We start from the raw sequence: 19553 nt of genomic DNA on the forward strand, positions 1-19553 counted from the left end.
ATAGGGTGTTGATGTCATTAGACCACACCCCTTCTCATTACAGAGATGCACATCACCTAATATGCTTAATTGGTAGTAGGCTTTCCAGCCTATACAGCTTGGAGTAAGACAACATGCATGAAGAGGATGATGTGGACAAAATACTCATTTGCCTAATAATTCTGCACTCCCTGTAGATTACACAAGTCTATATTATATTAATCAGCTGGAAAAACCACCTGATTAATGGTAGCAGTGATAGTGGAAAAAAAATTAGAAGAGGGTCAAATTCATTAAGGTACTTTTTCAGGATCTGAGTGTCTGACTTGAGCAGGCAACCCTCCTGTTCCAAAGAAAAGGTTCTACAATTACTAGTAAGGAAGGAGAGAGATTTTAAGATGGGCTGAGCAAAGCAGAACATGAACAATGCAGGGCTACTGATAGCAAGAATTCTGGGATGTATCAGGCTCATAAAGGGAAGCAGCCAGTGTTTCATCTTAATCTCCATTTCATAGCATCAACACTCTGTTCACCGTCACACTGAATAGTCTGCGAGTCTTTGAAATGCTGCTGAAACGGTGCCTTCACTGCCAAATTAATTTGCACGCTACAGCCAGAAAGTTTCAAATTTCAAAATTCTCTTGAAATGTCCTAGTGGAGCTAACCAAAATAGCTTCTGTTTGACTGCCACAGTGGCAGAGCAAGAAAGCAAAAAGGACATAAATAAAGGAAGCAAGCAATTCCACAAAGCAATGAAGGCGTACCTAATTACATCATTTTAATGTCTGTTTAGACTTTTTTTTCCAGGACTAACAATTACCTGACAATTACAACAGCCACATTTTGCATTTCCTAACGCAAACATTAGTCCCTAACTCAACAGCACAGCTAATTAATTGTAGCCTCAAATAACACAGTCTGTGTCCAATCAAAGTGACTGGCTGATGACTCAGAATCCAAATCACAGCGACCAAAACCGTATGAAAATCAGTGCAATAATCCCACTGGCTGACTGACAACTGCAGTATGGCTGAAGGACAGAGATTCAAGGTTTTAAGCCAATCCTGATTCCTGGCAGACTCTGGTGGGCTGGTAAAGCTGACAGGTCAGTGGCAGCTCACACCTGAACTGGCTTGACAAGTTTCTTTGCCAATTTCCTCCCTTTCGCTTTAGTGCCTCTCCTACAGATTCTTCTTTTTCCTATACGTTGAGCATCTCCTGCTTTTCCTTTCTTCCTCTCTGAAATAAAAATACATATCCTAATACTTCTCCATTAACAGTCATATACTTTCATCTGCAGCTCCACTAAACCCACAACAATGAAAATGGCCAGAAGTGACAGATAATACACACTTCATCGAGGTGTAGGGCAGACGCAGAGAGCCCACGGCCTGAACTAAAGCGTTTATGATCATGTTAGTGTGGTCAGTGAGAATCTAACAGGGTTCAGCTTACCACAGGCAGTTTGCAGCACTATGTTCAGTAGGCTGGGCCAGAGCAGACTGGGCCCAATTAGCCTGAAGCCATCCTCTTCACATCACATCATTATTGCACGAAGCCAACTGACATACATCCAGAAATACCATTTCCCAGGAGAACAGAAATAAATCAGTTAAAGCAGGATAGCAGTTCAATGACCGAAAAGACAACTGAGGAGTCAGGGTTGGTGAGTATTTGCTCAGTGTAATGTCTTCAATAATAATAATGGATTGCATTTATATAGCGCTTTTCAAGGCACCCAAAGCACTTTACAATTCCACTATTCATTCACTCTCACATTCACACACTGGTGGAGGCTACAGCTGCCCTGGGGCAGACTGACAGAGGCGAGGCTGCCATATCGCACCATCGGCCCCTCTGGCCAACACCAGTAGGCGGTAGGTGAAGTGTCTTGCCCAAGGACACAACGACCAGGACAGAGAGCCCAGGGATCGAACCTGCGACCTTCCGGTTACAGATGCGCTTCCCCCTGAGCCACGGTCAACAGAAAGAAGGCCTTTAAACTGCAGGGCTGCTACTATGTCCCGCAGCATTACTGGAGTTATCTGAAAACACATTATGTTCCAACACAACAAGTTAATGCTGGAGGACCTGCACTAGGATTGATGCACATCAGCTAGTGATAATTGCATACTATGGTGTGACTTGCTTTGAGCACAAAGTTTTCTGTTTTCAAGGCTTCTGAAAAGAATAAAGTGCATGTGTGAATAAAGATAATGACCTTATTTACAATCCCAAGAGTACATGTAATAAAATAGTGAAATCAATGTTGTTATGTCAAACCTTTTGCAATCAACACAGATTTTTCCATACAATCATTACTCTATTTTTCAATCTTTATTGTTGTCCTACCACTCACAGTTACACCTCATTGTTCTGCACACCCAGCTTTGCTTTCCTCTCTTCAACAGACACACAACAAAGTACCTAAAGGTTTAGTACTAAACTCTGCTACAACTGCTACATCAAGGCTGCACTGTAGCCTAAAAAATAGACGAGCAAACCTGCATGTAGACACAAACAACTACATACAAAGAGAACTTGATAAATGAAATGTGTAAAAAAGGGCGGCTGTCACACTAACAATGCTTCTGTCTGCTTGGAGGTCATCATTTAAAGACTGCAGACATAATACTGGATGTGTTGGTATCTATGATTGCCATTTCATTGTGGTAAAGTGTGAAGTGATTAATGAGGGGGAAAACTTCACTCCACAGTAATTCTGAACCCCAATCCCCCAAATCCCAGCTCATTTTACGCGTCACCAGAGCACACTTCAACTTGGCCAACTCGCTCATAATCTCACAGCTGTTTGGATGCCCCGCCTTTGTTACACACATACACACACACAGACATGCACAAAGCGAATGCTTACACTCAAAACATCTGTGGACAGACATGACTATATGAACAAAACTTTAGCAAGAACATGTGATTTTTACTGATTACTGATTGTATGTTAACGTTATGACTCATGTCGGGGCCCCAAAACACTAAACAAGATAATGATGTTCTTTTAACAAAGCTAGAAAAATTCATATGAGAAAAAGAAAGAAGAATTTGGAAGCATGTGTTAAAAAGGCAAGTAGACTACCCTGAATTACAAGTCTATATTTGGCCACGCATTATTTGATTTTGTTTTCATTCATAAAAAGCATCCTTGTGTGTTTTGTTAGCCTCTGCATGCTTGTCTCACTACAAGTGGATGAGTCTGGTTTGATGAACAAAAGAGACTCAGAGAAGCTCGTGAATACGTGTGTTTGAGCATGTGTGTGTGTGTCTGTGTGTGTGAAGGACAACGAGACCAGTGAGTCCAATTTGCAGTCTAGTGAATGTACTAAACCACTAAAACGAGCAAAAAGAAGAAAACTGGGGTTAAAACAACAAACAAAAAAACTGTAGATGTTTGAAAAAGGCCATGAAAATAAGTAAAGGGTAGCGAAGCTCAGGGCACCATTACTATCATTTTAAACACTCGTCCTGTTGTTTCTTTCATTCTATCATCCTTAAAGACTTGGTAACAACATTCAATACACAGCAGTAGATGTCAAAATCAACAGGTAACAGCCTCCATTCAGGCTGTGCAGAAAAACTCCCCAAATCTTCTCATGTATTTTGCTAGTGAGAGCCACCCAGACCAGCTAGTACAACTTAATCTTTGGGGCTTTTTGGAGTTTTCTTGTAAACAAACCGTTTTCAAATTCACTGTTAGTCAGCAAAACTCAATGTGTGCATCTCGAGATCTAACAACCACTTTTCCTTTCTTACTGGAAAATGCATTTTCGAAAGGATTTCAAAACATGCAGCACTGACGTTCACGCTCACCAGCCTGGACCCTTTTTCCTCTTAATATTTAATAGTACATTGCTGCGTGGTTAAAAGTAGAATATATAATACTGTCTATAAGAGCGGACACACCGTCTGCATAATGAACTCTTTATACACTCCATGCTTGAAAAATATTTTATATGTAAGAGTTTTTGGTGTTTTGCAGTATGACTGAATTTACCAATATATCAACGTCATCCCTCAGAAAATAACATTTTAACTCTGATATGAAACATTTGCATTGCTTTTTGGACATTTCGAAACGCAGGCGATTTAATAACCTGCCGGACGAAGACCTTGGTAAATTGTTAAATTAAATCCCAGGACAGAGAAATGCAATTGGGAATTGATTGTCCTTAGGATGGAGGGCATGTTTGTGCTTTCAGGTGGTTGCGTGTGCTCTTTAATGGGAAAGTACGAGCATGTTTTCTCCTAAAATATTTTCACCAGAACAGACGTCTCGCACTGTCATCATTTAACATAAAGGGCCACAGATTCCCCAAAGCCATGTTTGTAATTACAGTGAACATGGCTCAGGGAAGAGGAGGAGACAGGAGGTGAGAACACGAGTAGAGATGAGGTGAGGAGAGGAAAGAGAGAAGTGGAAGGGCCTCAGGCTGTCACGTAGTTGTGGCTAATTCTGTTTGTTGCCATCATGTCACTGAGGCACTATTGAGTGTGTCTGTCTGAAGAAATGGGAGAAGAAGAGAGAGGGTTGAGAAACTGTTTGAAACAATTGCAGCTTGACGGATGTTGCATTCTGCTCCCTGTGAAACACTCTGTATACTTAAGTAGGGGACAGAGGCGCCAGCCGAAATCCACAGCAGGAAATCACTGCTGGATCACAGGATCTCTCAGGAAACGCCAAGCCATTGCTGTGCCCCCCTCCTCTTATATTCTCCCTTGTATGCCAGCCGACAAATTGTTCCCTCAAAAGAAGAGCGCTGGCCGGAGATGAAGTGGAACAATTAATTTCACGCTTGTCCTCCTTGCCTCAAAAGCATGTTGGTCTGAGTCCTGTGTCTGGTGGCAAAGAGACACTCGCCAGAGATTGTAAAACACACACAAAAACACACACACACACACACACACACACACACACACACACACACACACACACACACACACACACAGATAATGTAGGTAAACTGTAAATTCCAATCAAACACACATTAGTGAAAGAGATCTTTTTAAAGATCTTTTAAAAAGGCTTGGATCATAAACTCCTCTTGGCTGGCTACCGCACCTTCCCTGCTGCCCCGCTTGCCATAACCCAATCTATCAGTGGAGGCGAATGGAGAATTAATCATTACATGGACATGTCTCAAAATTCGATCAATACACTTTGAACGAATGGGGAGGAATGTGAAAACACATGCATGCAACCACAGCCTTGACAGACCACTCAGTCATATAGTGAGACGAGAGCAGGGCCTAAAAGGAAGCAGATAAGCAGCTGGAAACAGCTATCATGCACAGTGGCTGTTTGGCTCCTCAACTTTCAGCACATGGCACAGCACCCAGTAAGAAGCTGAAAATGCAGTGGCAAACCAACTGGAGATTTTTATTATTTTGGGGGGTTAGAAAGTAAAGATCGTCATATCTTAGGCCATTAAAGAGGAGATAGACACACAGTAACACGCTGGAACTAATAAACTAGAACTGAAGGCTGTTTTGCGTTGGGCTTCATTACAATGTTTCAAATTCTGGTATTTTGTAGCTATAAATGTTCTGTTATGTCTAAACAGATACTCCTGTTTTTAGACAGACAGACTTTACACAGCGGGGACAACAGGCATAAACTGCACTATTGCACTATTATTATTAATGCAATTATTATTATTCATTCCAAATTGGTTGCTGGAGATGTTTTAGTCATAACTACAAATGAGATGAAGGAATAATTAAGTGAACTACAATATGTTCATTGTTTCAGGTTTGTTGTGCTTTCCCAGTGTCCTGAGTATAAGAAAAGGGGAAATGGAAGGATAATAGATGAATGCAATGAAAAGGACCAAATGAATAACGTCTTATTTTTGTTTAAACTTTTTGTAAACCTCTTGAATATATGATGAGTGTCTCTGTTGCAATGTTTGTGTTGCAAGACAGACACAAAGAAGCCAACATGCAAATATTTCTAGACCTGACTGTACATTTGTTTGTGACAACAAACACATTGCTTTGCTGTAAAAAAATATTACTTACAGAATATATTCATTTTTGTTGTTGTTGTTTTGTTTTTCCCACAAATCTACCACATCAAACGCAGGCCCCCAGATTTTTTGTTCTGAATTTTTGTTAGAATTTTCTTTTTAAAACTTTGAATTGTACCTTAAATGAGCACTTTAGAAGTAGAGATGATTAATATTGTTTTAAGTGATTCGACATCTATAAAATGCACAGAAAGTTGTCTTGTGTTATTTTTACATATAGCTACTTCAACACAAGCAATCCAGCAGCACCTCCTGACTGTGTGCTGCATTCACACAATGTTTAAAAGCTGCCTGGAGGCTACTGAGAAGAACAGCTGTACACCAACACAAACACACACATAAGGCCTTATGGCGTAGCTGGTAGAGATGCTCAGGAGTTTGTCCCAGGGTGCACTGCGTCTGTTAGGTATGCACCATTGCCCCGCGTAGTGGGTGCCAAATCTGAGCTCCCTCTAATGACCGACATCTTTCACTGTCCTCACATGCCACACCATTGTGGTGTACCCACAACCTACACACACACACACACACACAGAAAAACAGAAGCTCCTGGCTAATCTAAGCCAGCGTGAAAACATATCTGCCCCCAATTTAATGCATTTTTGAAGAAAATGCAGCCTTTGCGTTAAACCGTATAAGTACAAGGATACATAATCTTCACTCTTTTTTGGGAAGCATGATACAGTTCACCAGAAGCACAACGGCACCAGAAGCAGGTCTAATCTGATCACACAAAACTGATTAATAGTCCACCACCTATCTGTACATGCTTGAATTGAGTTGGTTTCAACAAAGTCCTGGAAAATATTTTTCATGCTTAGCAACACATACAATGTGGCCTGCTGCCTCCCAATTCCACTCTCTGTATTTTCACAGCCTCAGATTGATTTCAGCAGCAGCTAGCGTGAAAGTGGAATGAGAGAGCAAAACATTGTGGTGGATATATAAAGGCAATATTCATCCTTGCAAGTGGAGCTTTATTACACTTTCTGGACTGCAGTTTCATTTGAGTTTGCTTTGAAGCCCTCACAAAGAAAAAAGGGGGGGGATAAATGTACCACATACGGCTGGCAAGAATACTGCTGAGAACCGCAGAACATTTATCAGCAGACACCATGAAGTTGAACTGAACACATAAACATAATGAACAAATTGATGTAAGTGTTGAACATAAGCTAATGATGTTGTACTGTGCTCAAATGACTGGGTTAAACGATATATACAAAGTCTACAAATCACTCCATATTTACAGTAGAAGCACAGAGTCTCCAGTGCCCGAGTCTTTTGCCAGCCTCTAAAACATGCAGCTACCTGGGTTTGAAAGATTTGACAGATTGCAGTTGCAATGGCAAACATCACTGTCACGCTAATGCGACCTGAAGATCTTGTTCCACATCATTTCCCAGGAGCGCACTGGGATGAGATATATGCGCATCACAGAGTAAACTGCTTTTGCTAGCACTGAGATGGTGCCTGCTTTGTGGGCTACATGTGGGCATGCATGACGTCAGTATATCCACAGTGTTAAGGACCATGTAACCAGAATGCCACAAACATTGTTTTAAAACATATTCATCATGTGTTTTTCAGTTCTTGTTTGTCTTAGCTGGCAACACTGTAGCCCATGAACTTCTCACATGGACAATGCTTGCATACAGCGCGGCACCATCTATTTTTTTATATATTTATTCTATCTATATTATTCATCTATTTTATATATATGTTATATATGTTTTTCAATATAACAGCAAATCATTTTAACAAATGAAGCTTTCAAAATTGAATTAAAAAATACTACATAAAAATATCATATAATATGAAGTGTTTTTCATAAGATATTACTCCTCTGTGTGTTGCTACAAGCATCAGCTTTTATTTATAGCATGATATTCAGTTTTGCTGCTCAAATTTGACATAACATCAAGCTGCAGTACAACATGCTAATGTTGCTAGTAATTTCTTTTTTTTGGTTCAGCAAACCTTGGGGAGCTTATATAAACACGTCACCTGAACACTTGAAAGGTCTAATAAAGTACAATTAATCTTGTCTGTAAAAATAAGTCCTTTTTTATAACTTCGCTCTGTTTCACTATGGGAATCACATTGGTGTGACCAACTACAGAAGCTCCAGTGACACCACGTCTGTCTATGACAGCCCTGTCGGGCCATGATCAGGGCGCCACCCCCTCTTTGTAACACAGCCGGCCCTCCTTACTCATTCTCCCTTTCTTCTTACTTTGAGCTTCCTCAGCACACCCAGACTAACTTGGTTAGCTGCTTAACAGTTCTCAGGCGTCCTGTAGAAGAGTACACTGCCGAATGCAGTTTTCTAGTTCCAGTCTGGATTGTGCCGAGTCCTTCAAAAGAAGTGCACTTATAGTTACGCACTGTGGAACAGCAATCATGTCAAGGTGAGCTGTTCCAGCAGTTCCTGGTTTAAGTTAACAAGGCAGCTGATGTTTGTGTAACTCGGGCTAACACGTTACAGGGCACTAAACATGCCAACCCCCCGTCCACCACGAGCTGGATGGACATTAAGGAATAAGAGTCCTCGCTCTTGCCCCCATTGTTCGAGGACCTCCTCGACCAAAACATGGGCAAGCTGGGTGGCGACAACTCTGCCTTCCACAACCTGGAGGACACCAGGAGTCTAGGCCACGAAGTGGAGCCGAAGTTGAATAAATTGGCTACTGCCAAGCTTGATATTCCAAGGCCAACAGCCCAGGATGCTATAAGGGCAGAATGCGACCTGTTTGATGGCAAGAGGCTCCTACTAGCAGCAGCTGTGAGGGGTAGGCAGAGTGGGGCCAGAATGTAGACAGGAGGTCCGCCAGATCAAGGTAGACCTTGCTGCAAGCATTCCTGTGCAGCAGCTGCTGCAAAGAGCAAACCATCACACCCAGAAACAGAAAAAGAAACGTTCAGCCTAGCATGCCAGCAACATTCTGTGTCCCTCCTCTCTTCCCCCCAAAGAGAAGGAAGGTGTTGGAAGGAGCAACCAAATCACTCAGAAGTCCCCAGTTCACCAGCAGCACTCTCTCAGTCCCCATCTCCTCTAGTTCAGGGAGGGAGACTCTTGGACAATTCACACCAAGCTCTCCTAAGCACTTTGTCAGTGTCACCAAGTACAGCCCAGGGTCATCAGACACTTTATTGTGTTTGGGGGGTAACAAAGGAAATAAAGTGTGCATTCCTGTAACCTCAACCTTTTGGTGACTCTGACCACAGATGCATCCCTGTCAGGTTAGGCTGGAATCATGATGGCTCACATAAATGTGCTGGAGCTCCGCACAGTGCTCATTGAAGCACTTTCTGCCATGTCTCCAGGGGCAACATGTTTTAGTGAAAACAGACAACTCCACAGTTGCCGTAGCACATGGCTCTTCACCTTTTAAGCCACTCACGTGCCAGGTATTCTGTACACACTGTTCGGAGAATGGAGACTGCACCTGCAGGTTATGGAGCAGATATGGCAGAGATACAGCCAGGCTTCCGTAGATCTCTAAAACACAAACTGTCCAGTGATTTTCTTCCTGTTTTCTTCCAGATGCCCCGCGGTTCGTGGATCCGCTGGCCCACCCATGGCCAAACACACTGCATTATGCTTTCCCCTGCTCAGCCCGATCTCTCCAGCATTAATCAGAGTGAGGGATCAGGGGCTGTCACTAATTTTAATAGCTCCACAGTGGCCATCCAAACACTGGATAGCAGAATCATTCAGCTTCTAACGGATGAGCCAAGGCCACTCCCAATCACAGGGGTTTCTGTCTTAGGCGCACAGGGAGATACACCATCCTCACCCACACCAGGTTGAAGTTTCTCTTAAAACTGCTCCGCTGTTGGCTCTAACCACAGCCAAGTGAGTTAATGAATTACAGACTCATTCAATTTAACTCTCTTGTTTGCACATGGATCCTGGATTCACTAAAGCATGTTTGAGACCCAACCCAACCTTTGGTGATGGATATATCATCCAGGTGATCCACAGCAGAGCTGCTAGCATTTCCCACCATCCTGGGTTTTACACGGAGATGTGTCAGTCCAATTGCTGCAAATTTCCGGCAGCAAGCTCAACTACAGACGTTTGTGTGTTTTAATAAGCTGGATGTTGCTGCACTGTCATCCCTGGCTCAGGCATTGCTGGAATCTAGTGCCTCGGGTCCAGGATCTGAGATCCTCGAGTAGTGCCGGAGCATAGCTTCAGAGGGCTGGCACAATCTTGGAGTGAGCTACATCTCACATAGTGAGAAAAAGAGTGTTCTTTGATAACAGAGTGAGGTGTTTCACCAACACTTCCCTCCCTGCTTGAGCACTGCTTAGAATGAGGAGAGGCTGGTTGGCTGTGTTAGGATGAACCCTGAGCATGAGCATGGACAGATATGGTGTCATATGAGCTTCTGTAGTTGGTCACGCCAAGGCAGTTCCCATAGTGATACACCTCACTCTGTCATCAAAGAACCAGGAATTGTGTTCAGTAACACAAAATTGTTTAGCAAGATAGAACAAAACAACGATGACCTACCAAATGCCTGCAAAGTTTTGATTCTGATAGCCTGCAAATATTAACTTTAAATATTAACTTTTTAAAGACATGCGAATTTCAGGTAGCTTGATTATGAAATAATTAGATTATTTCATATTTAAGCCACATTAATACAACTAGTATTTAAAAGCTTCTGATAAGGTTTACAAAATAGCCACTTGGTAAGTGTACAAACAAGTTTCCTCCGAGCACATCTAACAGTGCTGCACCATCAGTTCAGCATCAAGGTGTTCGACCGTATTTGGCTGTTTGTTCATGACAGCATTACCTTTTATTTGCAAACAAGCAAACAGATAACAGTAGAGAGAAAATATGGTCATCATAGCCCTCAGGAAGTTTAAAAAATGGCAAATAAATTCACAACAAAACATTTTGTCATATTAAAAAGATACATCACACACAGCATTGATTTCAACACACATTTATTCTGAAAGTGATCATTATTATTGACATCATTGATTTGATCCAGTGTCTAACATCTGGTCTAATCAGCTGTCTCATAGCTGATTGCATCGTCTTAATTTCATCACAAACTCTCACACCTAGCAATGGAATTTAAATTCTCACTTTATGGATGTGGTGCTGCAGTCTGAGGTACTTAGTTGTGCTCTATATTATTCTGATGCCTTCTGTCTTTGTTCCATGCCAAACAACACCATGTAATCAATACAGGTCAGGATTGATTGATACTGATCCCCAGTGTCCTATGCAAGTAATCGTTCGTCACTGCTTGCTGCTCAGCATTGCCTCTATGCCATCCGCACATTAGGCACTGCTAATTTACTGTAGTCATTTAATGTATGCGTCACTATTACTGTTCCGTTACACTAACACACAGGGAAGTTCTAATACATTTAATGACGTATATGCACGGGTGTTAGTATGCATATCAGGCAAGATCTGTTAATAATACTCATGTGTGTTGCTACATTGCTATTCAGTTACAACTGTACTCCTCCACCCTGCGTTGTGTGCATGTGTTAGTTGCTTGCAAGTGCAGGTGAAGGTCATGATGAGGAGGGGCCACTGCTGTCCCACTGAGCCGGAGTTGGCAGCGCTCTTACAGTCTATAAGAAGTGTTGTACAAACAGGGCGTGTTGAAGGACTCCATAAAGCACAGTAAAACTAAATGTGTTTATGTGGGTGTGTGTAAGTTCGCACAGCTGAAGTAGAAGCAAAAGGGTGACTTGGGACAAAAGCTGTCAGCAAGAGCACCGAGTGCAGGGCGTTGTGCTACAGCCAGCGGAACTATTTTTGCGGGTGTGGGCTTAACACTTGCTCCGAACACTGCGGTGTCCCAAGATCGGCTTCCATGTATTCTGTAGTGCTGTAGCTGCATCCTATCCATTATTAAAGCAGAGGGATGGAGGGAGTCGAGAGACTTTGAGAGAAAAGGCGAGAGGGAAGGAGAGAAGATTAACTGAGGGAGATGCAAAGAAGTGCATAAACACATGGGTGAAAATATTGACAAAGGAAAGAGTTGACAGAAAGGTGAAAGCCACAAAAGTGAAAGAAAGAAAGAAAGTATAATGAATACGTAGAATGACCTGAGCATGCAGCAGTTTAGGACACATAGACACATACGTGGAGGGATTTGTGATTGATGGCGCAGCTATAATGACAACGATGTTCATTTTCCTATTGACAGCATTTCTTTATAAGAGCAATCCTTACCTACAGCACGCAGGGTGGATCCAGACAAAAGGCTATGTGATTGATGTCGACAGCTGCAAATCACAGACAGTCCTTCACACGGTGCTGCGCGCCTTAATGTGCTTAATAGTACTAGTTCCACCCCTTTACCAAGTTGGCTAATCTTTACTCTCTGTATGCAGTCGAGTCTGGTGCACGCCAGGTGAACAATCTGTCATAATTACACAAATCTGTGTGTGTGTTCATTATGTCCTGTGCAGCCACAGTGAGATCCTCTTTATCTGCAGGGCAACAGAGGCAGAGCTGAGCCGCCGATGACAGATGACAGTGGATATTTATCTTCAAAGTTCACATTCATCATCCCAGCAGCACCAAGCAAACACTAGGTGTGTATATGTTTGTTTGTCCATCTCTGGCGGAAATGTCAGGAACTGGACACAAAAATTCGCTTCTTTGCAAATGTAAATCAGCAACTAAATCAAATATATATACAGATAAATTTTATAAATCAACTTGGAGAGAATTTGGGGAAAACTCACAAAAACCACACAACAAGCCATCAAAAGGCACTTGACTTTTCTAAGCTCACAAATACAATGTCAGCAGTTTAGCTCTTTAAGAATTTAAGTTCTTTAATCGGGTAGCAAAGGGACCTCACTGCTTGCTCCTGAGCTCTCTACAGTAAAGAAAAGGTGTTTGATTCATAGTGGCTTTCTCAAGCTTTTCTCACCAACAAAGCACTAATTACAGTATGAGTGAGTGGCTGTGTTGGCTAAAGCAGGCCAGCTAGGACATGAAAGGATAGCAGCACAGGCTTCACTCCTGTCAGCTAACGCTGTAATTAACTCTGTGACACGGCATTCCTCTTTCTTTTCCTGCTCTTCCTCTTCCTCGCTTACACACACCTTTACATATCTATCTTTGTGAGGACATTCACAGAGGCTAGTCCTTTAACCTAACCTTAACAATCAGCTGAGGCTGTGGCCAGACTGCAGGGAAATAAAATTCATTTAAGAGGGACTGTCTGTATTATTATTCACAAGCAATTCTAACAGATTTATGAATCCAGACCCTTATTTGCATAGAAAAATGGACCAAGTGAGCATGATTTCTTATAAAGCATTTTTTAAGCTAGTTGCCATATTCAGGTGGGAGGGTCGAGCATATAGTTCAAGTTAATACTAGTTTGGCAACAAAGGTGCATCTGTAGTGTGATGAATGCATTGCACAGACGCAGTTATCTTCTAATTATCTGATAGGGTCACAAATAAAATACTGAAATTCCACTCACTAAAACTATAGCACAGGTTCCTAGGACATGGTGTCAGTGCAGGAATCTATATACTGTGTCACAGAACTGGATTAAAATAATTAAACAAGTCACACGGAGTGCCTCAATTTGGCACCAATCTCAAGTGGCCATTCAAGGAACAGCAGTTCTTGGCAGTGCGACGTTGGCGTCACTTTCAGCATCTCACTCTAATGACTGTGTGTTGCTGTTTTAACATAGAAAGTTAGTGGTATGGCACTATTCCCTTTATTCCTCATCAGAAGATATCGCTTGTTAGATTGTGTTGTTCCTTCCAGCTTTACCTATACATACTTTTTCCTGTGCCAACGGGCAGTTTATTTTAGCTCAGGATGAGTAGTTTGGAGACAAAATTAGAGAAGCAAGGTGGAGATGATTTGGACATAGGTGAGATGAAGGAGGATGTATAGTGAATATATTGAACAAATTATTATGGATTGAATATGGATTTGCCAGGCATAGGGAAAAGCTATGGGACAACAAGACTGTGGCTTCATAACAGGATAAACCAGTGGATGATGTCACTGCAGCTACATCCATTTCTTATACTGTCTATGCCCTGAGCCAATTCTAGTCTTAACCATAACACCAAGCCTTATCCTTCAGAAAGCTGTTTGCAGGGTGTGAAAAAGGGAAAACTGAGGGAAAAGGTCCTCGCTTCTTCGAAAATGCCTTCCCCTGATCTGAAACTCAAACTGGTCCTCACAGGGGTATTCAGACCTGTCCACCCACACACACACATCACTGTCTCACCTCTTGCCATCTAGGAGCAGCGAAGGAGTCAAATTTAGCAAGATCACACTTTGGTCAATGAGAACAAGTGAGGGTGGGAGAGGGAAGCGAGGAAAGAGATGGGAGGATTGGGGGAGGTAAGGGAAAGCGGGACAGTCATCAGTACACACCCTTACACACTCCCTTCTCTCACCTCATTGCCAGCCATGCTGAACCAAACCTGACAGCTATTCAATTTTCCCAAAGCTAAATCTAATCTGCAGCCGTCTCCCCCTCACTGACACCGTGTTACACTGGAACGCCTCAGTCATCACCCACCCTTGGCAGCAGACTGGCACCATCATGCATACTTCAACCATAAACACACGCACACACACGCATGCACATAGAAATAGAAAGTCAAATAAAGGGCAAAAAGAGACAAAAATAAAAGTGCTCTTCAAAAGAAGTATTTTTTCTTCTGTTTTTTGATAGTCAAGTGAAAACTTACATGAGCCACAATTTTAGAAAAGCTTCAGTCAGGCCACACACCTCAGGACATTTTTCAAAGTTTATAAAACAAGCTGATAATATTCACATATCTAAATGCTGTTTTAAAGCTTTATCTACAAATGTAATTCTGAAGGATAATTACCATGGCCCTTAATTTCTGCAGCTTAATAAATAACGTAGTCACAGTTATAAATACTTGTTATTATCCAATGTGTAATTTGGGTGTATTTGCAGAATTTAAAATCTCTCCATAAAACTCCAAAAAGAGAACTATGGCTATTGGAAGACCCGTTGGGTGTATTAAGAATTTCATTCCCACTTTAGCAACAAACCCGCTGCTAACAAAGAGACCGTTTGCTTTGTAAACATAGAAACGTTCATGTATGTATGAAAAAGGTTCTTCTTCTTTTATTTAAAATGAAAATTACACAACATTTGTAGAATAAATAAAAAATGCTAAATGAAATTTAAATTATATAAGTTATAGTCAGTCATGCTGTCCTCCAAATAAGTAATTAATTTGAAATGAGGGTTTAAAAATATATATTTAAATATACATATATATCGAATCATTTCCATTTCAAAAGCAGGCAATTAGTCGTGCTGTAAAAACTGGTTAGTGTGACTAAAATCTTAATTTGAAATAAAACCAGAATTTTTTCTACAAGTTGTAAAACATCCTTCAGAAGATCCTGATATGGCACCGAATGACATAAATGATCCTTTGTGTTTTTATTAATGTGTTCGTTAGATTTCTGAAAGCTTATGTCAAATAAACCGCTTAGTACTGGCTTGTAATACAAGTGTATACAAAGCAGAATTCACTGATGTATGATAGCATTTAATCACATGTCGTATTTGTTTTGTAAATATCAAACTGGAAAGTTTTAATTTCCAAACGTTCTTATTGACAATACTTCACCAAAATAAGGAGATTTAAGAAAAGCTTTGCACGGTGTGCGCTGCTGGGACAGAAACTACAAGATGAACACTGTCACTATATCATATAAACACATATTTCATCTTCCTTGAAGATTAGTCCATCCATCAATTAAATGAATTCTGTTAAGATAATTGAAATAATCCCAGCAAAACAAATGTTTTGCTGTTTTTTATCCTCCTTAACCTTTTCTCTTGATTTCAGAGAGACACACGTGGCGCACGTTTGTCTGGAGAACTTAACAACTATTTTCTTTTTGAGGAGCCACTTAGCTCGGTCTTATTCAACTCATTCTTGAGGATTCTTGTCAACTGACATGTCAGTGCCTTAAACCATTAAGCCCTTCTGTAAGAGTAAATGATGTGGCATCGTTGCATAAAAAAACTATATGTGCACCCACACACAGACACACACACTCTTCTTCCCCACCCAAGCAAATCGGTTCCAGCGTAGCCTTGTCACACATCATTACACCTTCACGTCACCCTCTGCTCTTTTTCTCTGCGTATGTGCCTCTGTGTGAGAGATGGTGTGTGCATGTGCGACTGAGCACGCTTAACGTACTTTAGGTATGCTAACTTAACGCACACGGTGCAAGCACGTACCCTGTTGCCTACTCCTCGCTCTCAGATTCAGCTTATGCTTTGAAAAATAGGATCGCAGACGTGCATTAGGAAACTTCACACAGCCACAGTGGCAATCCTGCTGCCTGATCATTTTTCTTGTATCTTCCATTACCAAAAGGCTTGAAGTTATTTCAGCCTCGCATAATGTCCCACTTCTCTGATTCCAGAAAGCCATAACATCAGCGAGCTGAAAACTGGTCCAGCCAGCCAACAACACGCACACAGACGCAGCCATCGCAGCCAGCCTGGCTCTTATAGACAGGTTGCTCAATGATACATGAAATTAAAGATCTCAACAAAATAGCAGTGAAGAGGGTAAAACACACAGAGCTAATTCTAACTATCAGTGGGAGATGGTTAATGTGTCTCCAACAGAAATCTCCTTTCCTTTATATCTGTGTGTGCGAATACAGCTACACTGCGCTGAACATGCACCGCTAGTATGCATATGAGAAGATGAGTCGCTAATACTGGATTTGTCATTTCTCAAGCACTGCGTTCATGCACACACACACACACACACACACACACACACACACGTGTCCTGACTGGTGTAACCTTGAAACAAGAGCTGTTTCCGATGGATATAGGAAGGGAGCGATGGCGTGGGAAGGGATGACAGATCAGAACCGCAGAAGAAGGACAAAAGAAAAATCTGATTTTATTCCCAACAAATCAGTGTCTTTGCACTAAAGTTGAAATTTCTCAAATGGATTTGAATTGATGAAGCTCAAATCCTTTTGAGAATCATACTAAAAAGTCACCCAAGTCATAAACATATTTAAAAATTATTCTGCTTTTATTCTCACTGAAAAAACTGAAAAGATCTATGTGAATTATTTCTGGCAATATTAATTTAGTATACTAGCGTATTTGAATTAGGGCTGTTACTCAGTTAATTAAGCAGGAATTAAGTTAACTGTTTCTAGGCTTTGTACTATTAATTATGATTAACAACACTTGTGCACTTCTGTAGAATATCTCTTATTAAGGAAGATTAAATAGGAAGTCAAATCAAGCATCAAATTAAAGCAGAGTCAACACAAAGGAAGTATCGAATTCAATTAGCGGCATTTTAATTTGACACACAAAGAAGCAGCATGAAGCACAATAGGTGCAACACAAAACTGTTAAAAAACAAAGTGTAAATGCCGCTGAGCACTATTTCCTCTTCATGGTACTTCTGTGCCAGGGTAATTAAGATTAGCGTACTGTTTAGATTATATTCTGTGCAACAAAGTAATTAGGAAACTTTAAAATTTGCAATTTGTCCACTAGAAACTATTTCTTTCTTCGTGCTGGTTTGATGGCGAAGATGGTGCTGAACCGAAAAAGCGGCATGTGTGCGACTCATACAGAAGTATCGTCATTTCCAAGGGAGTTTAGTTACGCTAGGGTCAGAAAGATAACTGAAGAGAGGCTGAGTCCATCTGTCCTGTGCCTGGGGGAAAAACACACGCACGTTTTGGTCTTTTCTCTTCACTACCATCCTCGTCTCAGTGTACAACAGTGTACATGCTTCATTCTTTCTGCTTATTTAAAAGCATATGTGCCCTCAAGGTACATGTGCTCCCTTCTCAGCATTCCTGGACAAAGGCTATTGGACTAGACTGGACACACAACATGGCATAATAGATGCGATGATGTGACTTGTTAGCAAAACTTACAGGTGTGTATGTATGTGTGCATTTACACATCCTGCACATCCTGTGGGACTGTGCATGTGGACACAATTGCATCATAACAGTTTAGTGTGGAAAATGCACTTTCCTGACAAAGTGGTCGCCAAGTCTGTTCTTTGCTCAATTAACCCAGAGGCCTTAATTTGCATTTCATAAAGAGGTCATTACTCTGTAGGAGGGTTATCTTCTTTTTGGAGGCAGAAAAAAAAAGATGAAAAGGGGGAACAGTTTTTATCCTGTCAAAAAGATAACACCAGTCAGCTGCCTTATCAGCCGCTGATGAAATCCATGCTGTAGGCCCACGTATAACGATGTGACTGCGCACATGAATATGAAGTGTGTGGCCACGTACGTTGGGCGTGGAACTGTACATGACACACGCGGCTCCCGTTTTCTTTGCTCCACGTCAGACCTCCACCCTGGCCTGTGTGACACCTTACAGCAGGGTGGTCCTTTGCACCCAGCAGAGTCCTGAGATTGTGGCCACATGTGTAGCATTTTGTCTGACTGCCCACTGAGAGGTTAGTTTCAACTTGGCCTTTTATCCACTAATTATCCATTAGCCAGTTTTAACTCAAGCTTCATAAAGTGGTCCTCCATTAGGGAAATTTGCATTCCATCATAACTCGAATCTTGCATTAATGCCACAAAGCAGAGTGGAAGAGCGCCGAAAAGAGATTGCAGAGAGGCATAAAAAGAGGTAAGGGGGTGTTACATGTGTGAGAAATATAGCTTAATGCTTTTTTTCTGACAGTAAACTTGTGTGTGTGTGTGTGTGTGTGTGTGTGTGTGTGTGTGTGTGTGCATGAACGCAGTGCTTGAGAAATGACACCTATTTAAATGGCATGTGTTCCGAATATGCTTTTAAATCCATGCTTACACAGTCAAAGTGCATTACTGATTCTCAAGTGGCTAAAAAGCACACATCCTGCCGTTTAAGAGCAGAAAAGTGACATTTCTCTCAACTCGAAAATTACCCAACACCACTCAGTTTCTCTCACAAGCATTATGTTTCACATCTACCCAACAATTCAAAAAGAAGGTATTTTAAGCTTTTAAATAAACAGTCTGCTGCAGAATCACATCAATGCAGTTTTGGACAAAGTGAAGTTTGTGTACTGGGTATATTCACTCCTCGGTACTTCCCCAAGAATGCAAATCTTTTTTTAGATAGTAAAAAACATATTTACAGTTGTTAAAAGACTCTCTTTTAACAACCTTGTCTTTCTTTTAGTGTTCACAGAAAAGAAAAAACCTACCTAAGATAAACCATCTGGAAATTTGAATATTGTTTAAAGCTTCAAGGGTGTACTTCTGTTTTGACGCCTGAAGAGATGAGTTCTGTTAATAAACCAGCTCACCTTCTGCAGCAGCTGCGACCCAGAATACTTTGCTGAGATGGACTTCATCTCCCCACCAAACGCTGATGCCCAGAGCTTCACCCTGCAGATATTAAAAAATAGGCACAGTGCACACAGCCAAACCAGAAATGGGGAAAAAACAAGTTAATAAATAAATAGATTAAAGTGAAGATAAAGTTGTTATATATATATATA

The 19553-nt window shown here is 41.3% G+C and overlaps 1 protein-coding gene across 3 annotated transcripts in view; it reads right to left on the reverse strand.

Moving 5' to 3' along the window:
• The window catches only part of cacna2d3a (calcium channel, voltage-dependent, alpha 2/delta subunit 3a), a 123506-nt gene that overhangs the window by 103207 nt on the left and 746 nt on the right, over nucleotides 1-19553 (reverse strand). For all 3 annotated transcript variants that reach the window (XR_001290368.1, XM_013910724.1, XM_005732471.1), the window contains exon 2: nucleotides 19359-19440. Coding sequence is in view for 2 of the 3 variants with exons in the window: in XM_013910724.1 (XP_013766178.1) it covers nucleotides 19359-19440 (82 nt within the window). In the remaining variant the exon portion in view is untranslated. The remainder of the gene's footprint in view (nucleotides 1-19358; nucleotides 19441-19553) is intronic.

Source organism: Pundamilia nyererei, unplaced genomic scaffold (genome assembly GCF_000239375.1).
Source record: "Pundamilia nyererei isolate P.nyererei 1_Seehausen unplaced genomic scaffold, PunNye1.0 scaffold00047, whole genome shotgun sequence".
NCBI classification, from domain to species: Eukaryota; Metazoa; Chordata; class Actinopteri; order Cichliformes; family Cichlidae; genus Pundamilia; species Pundamilia nyererei.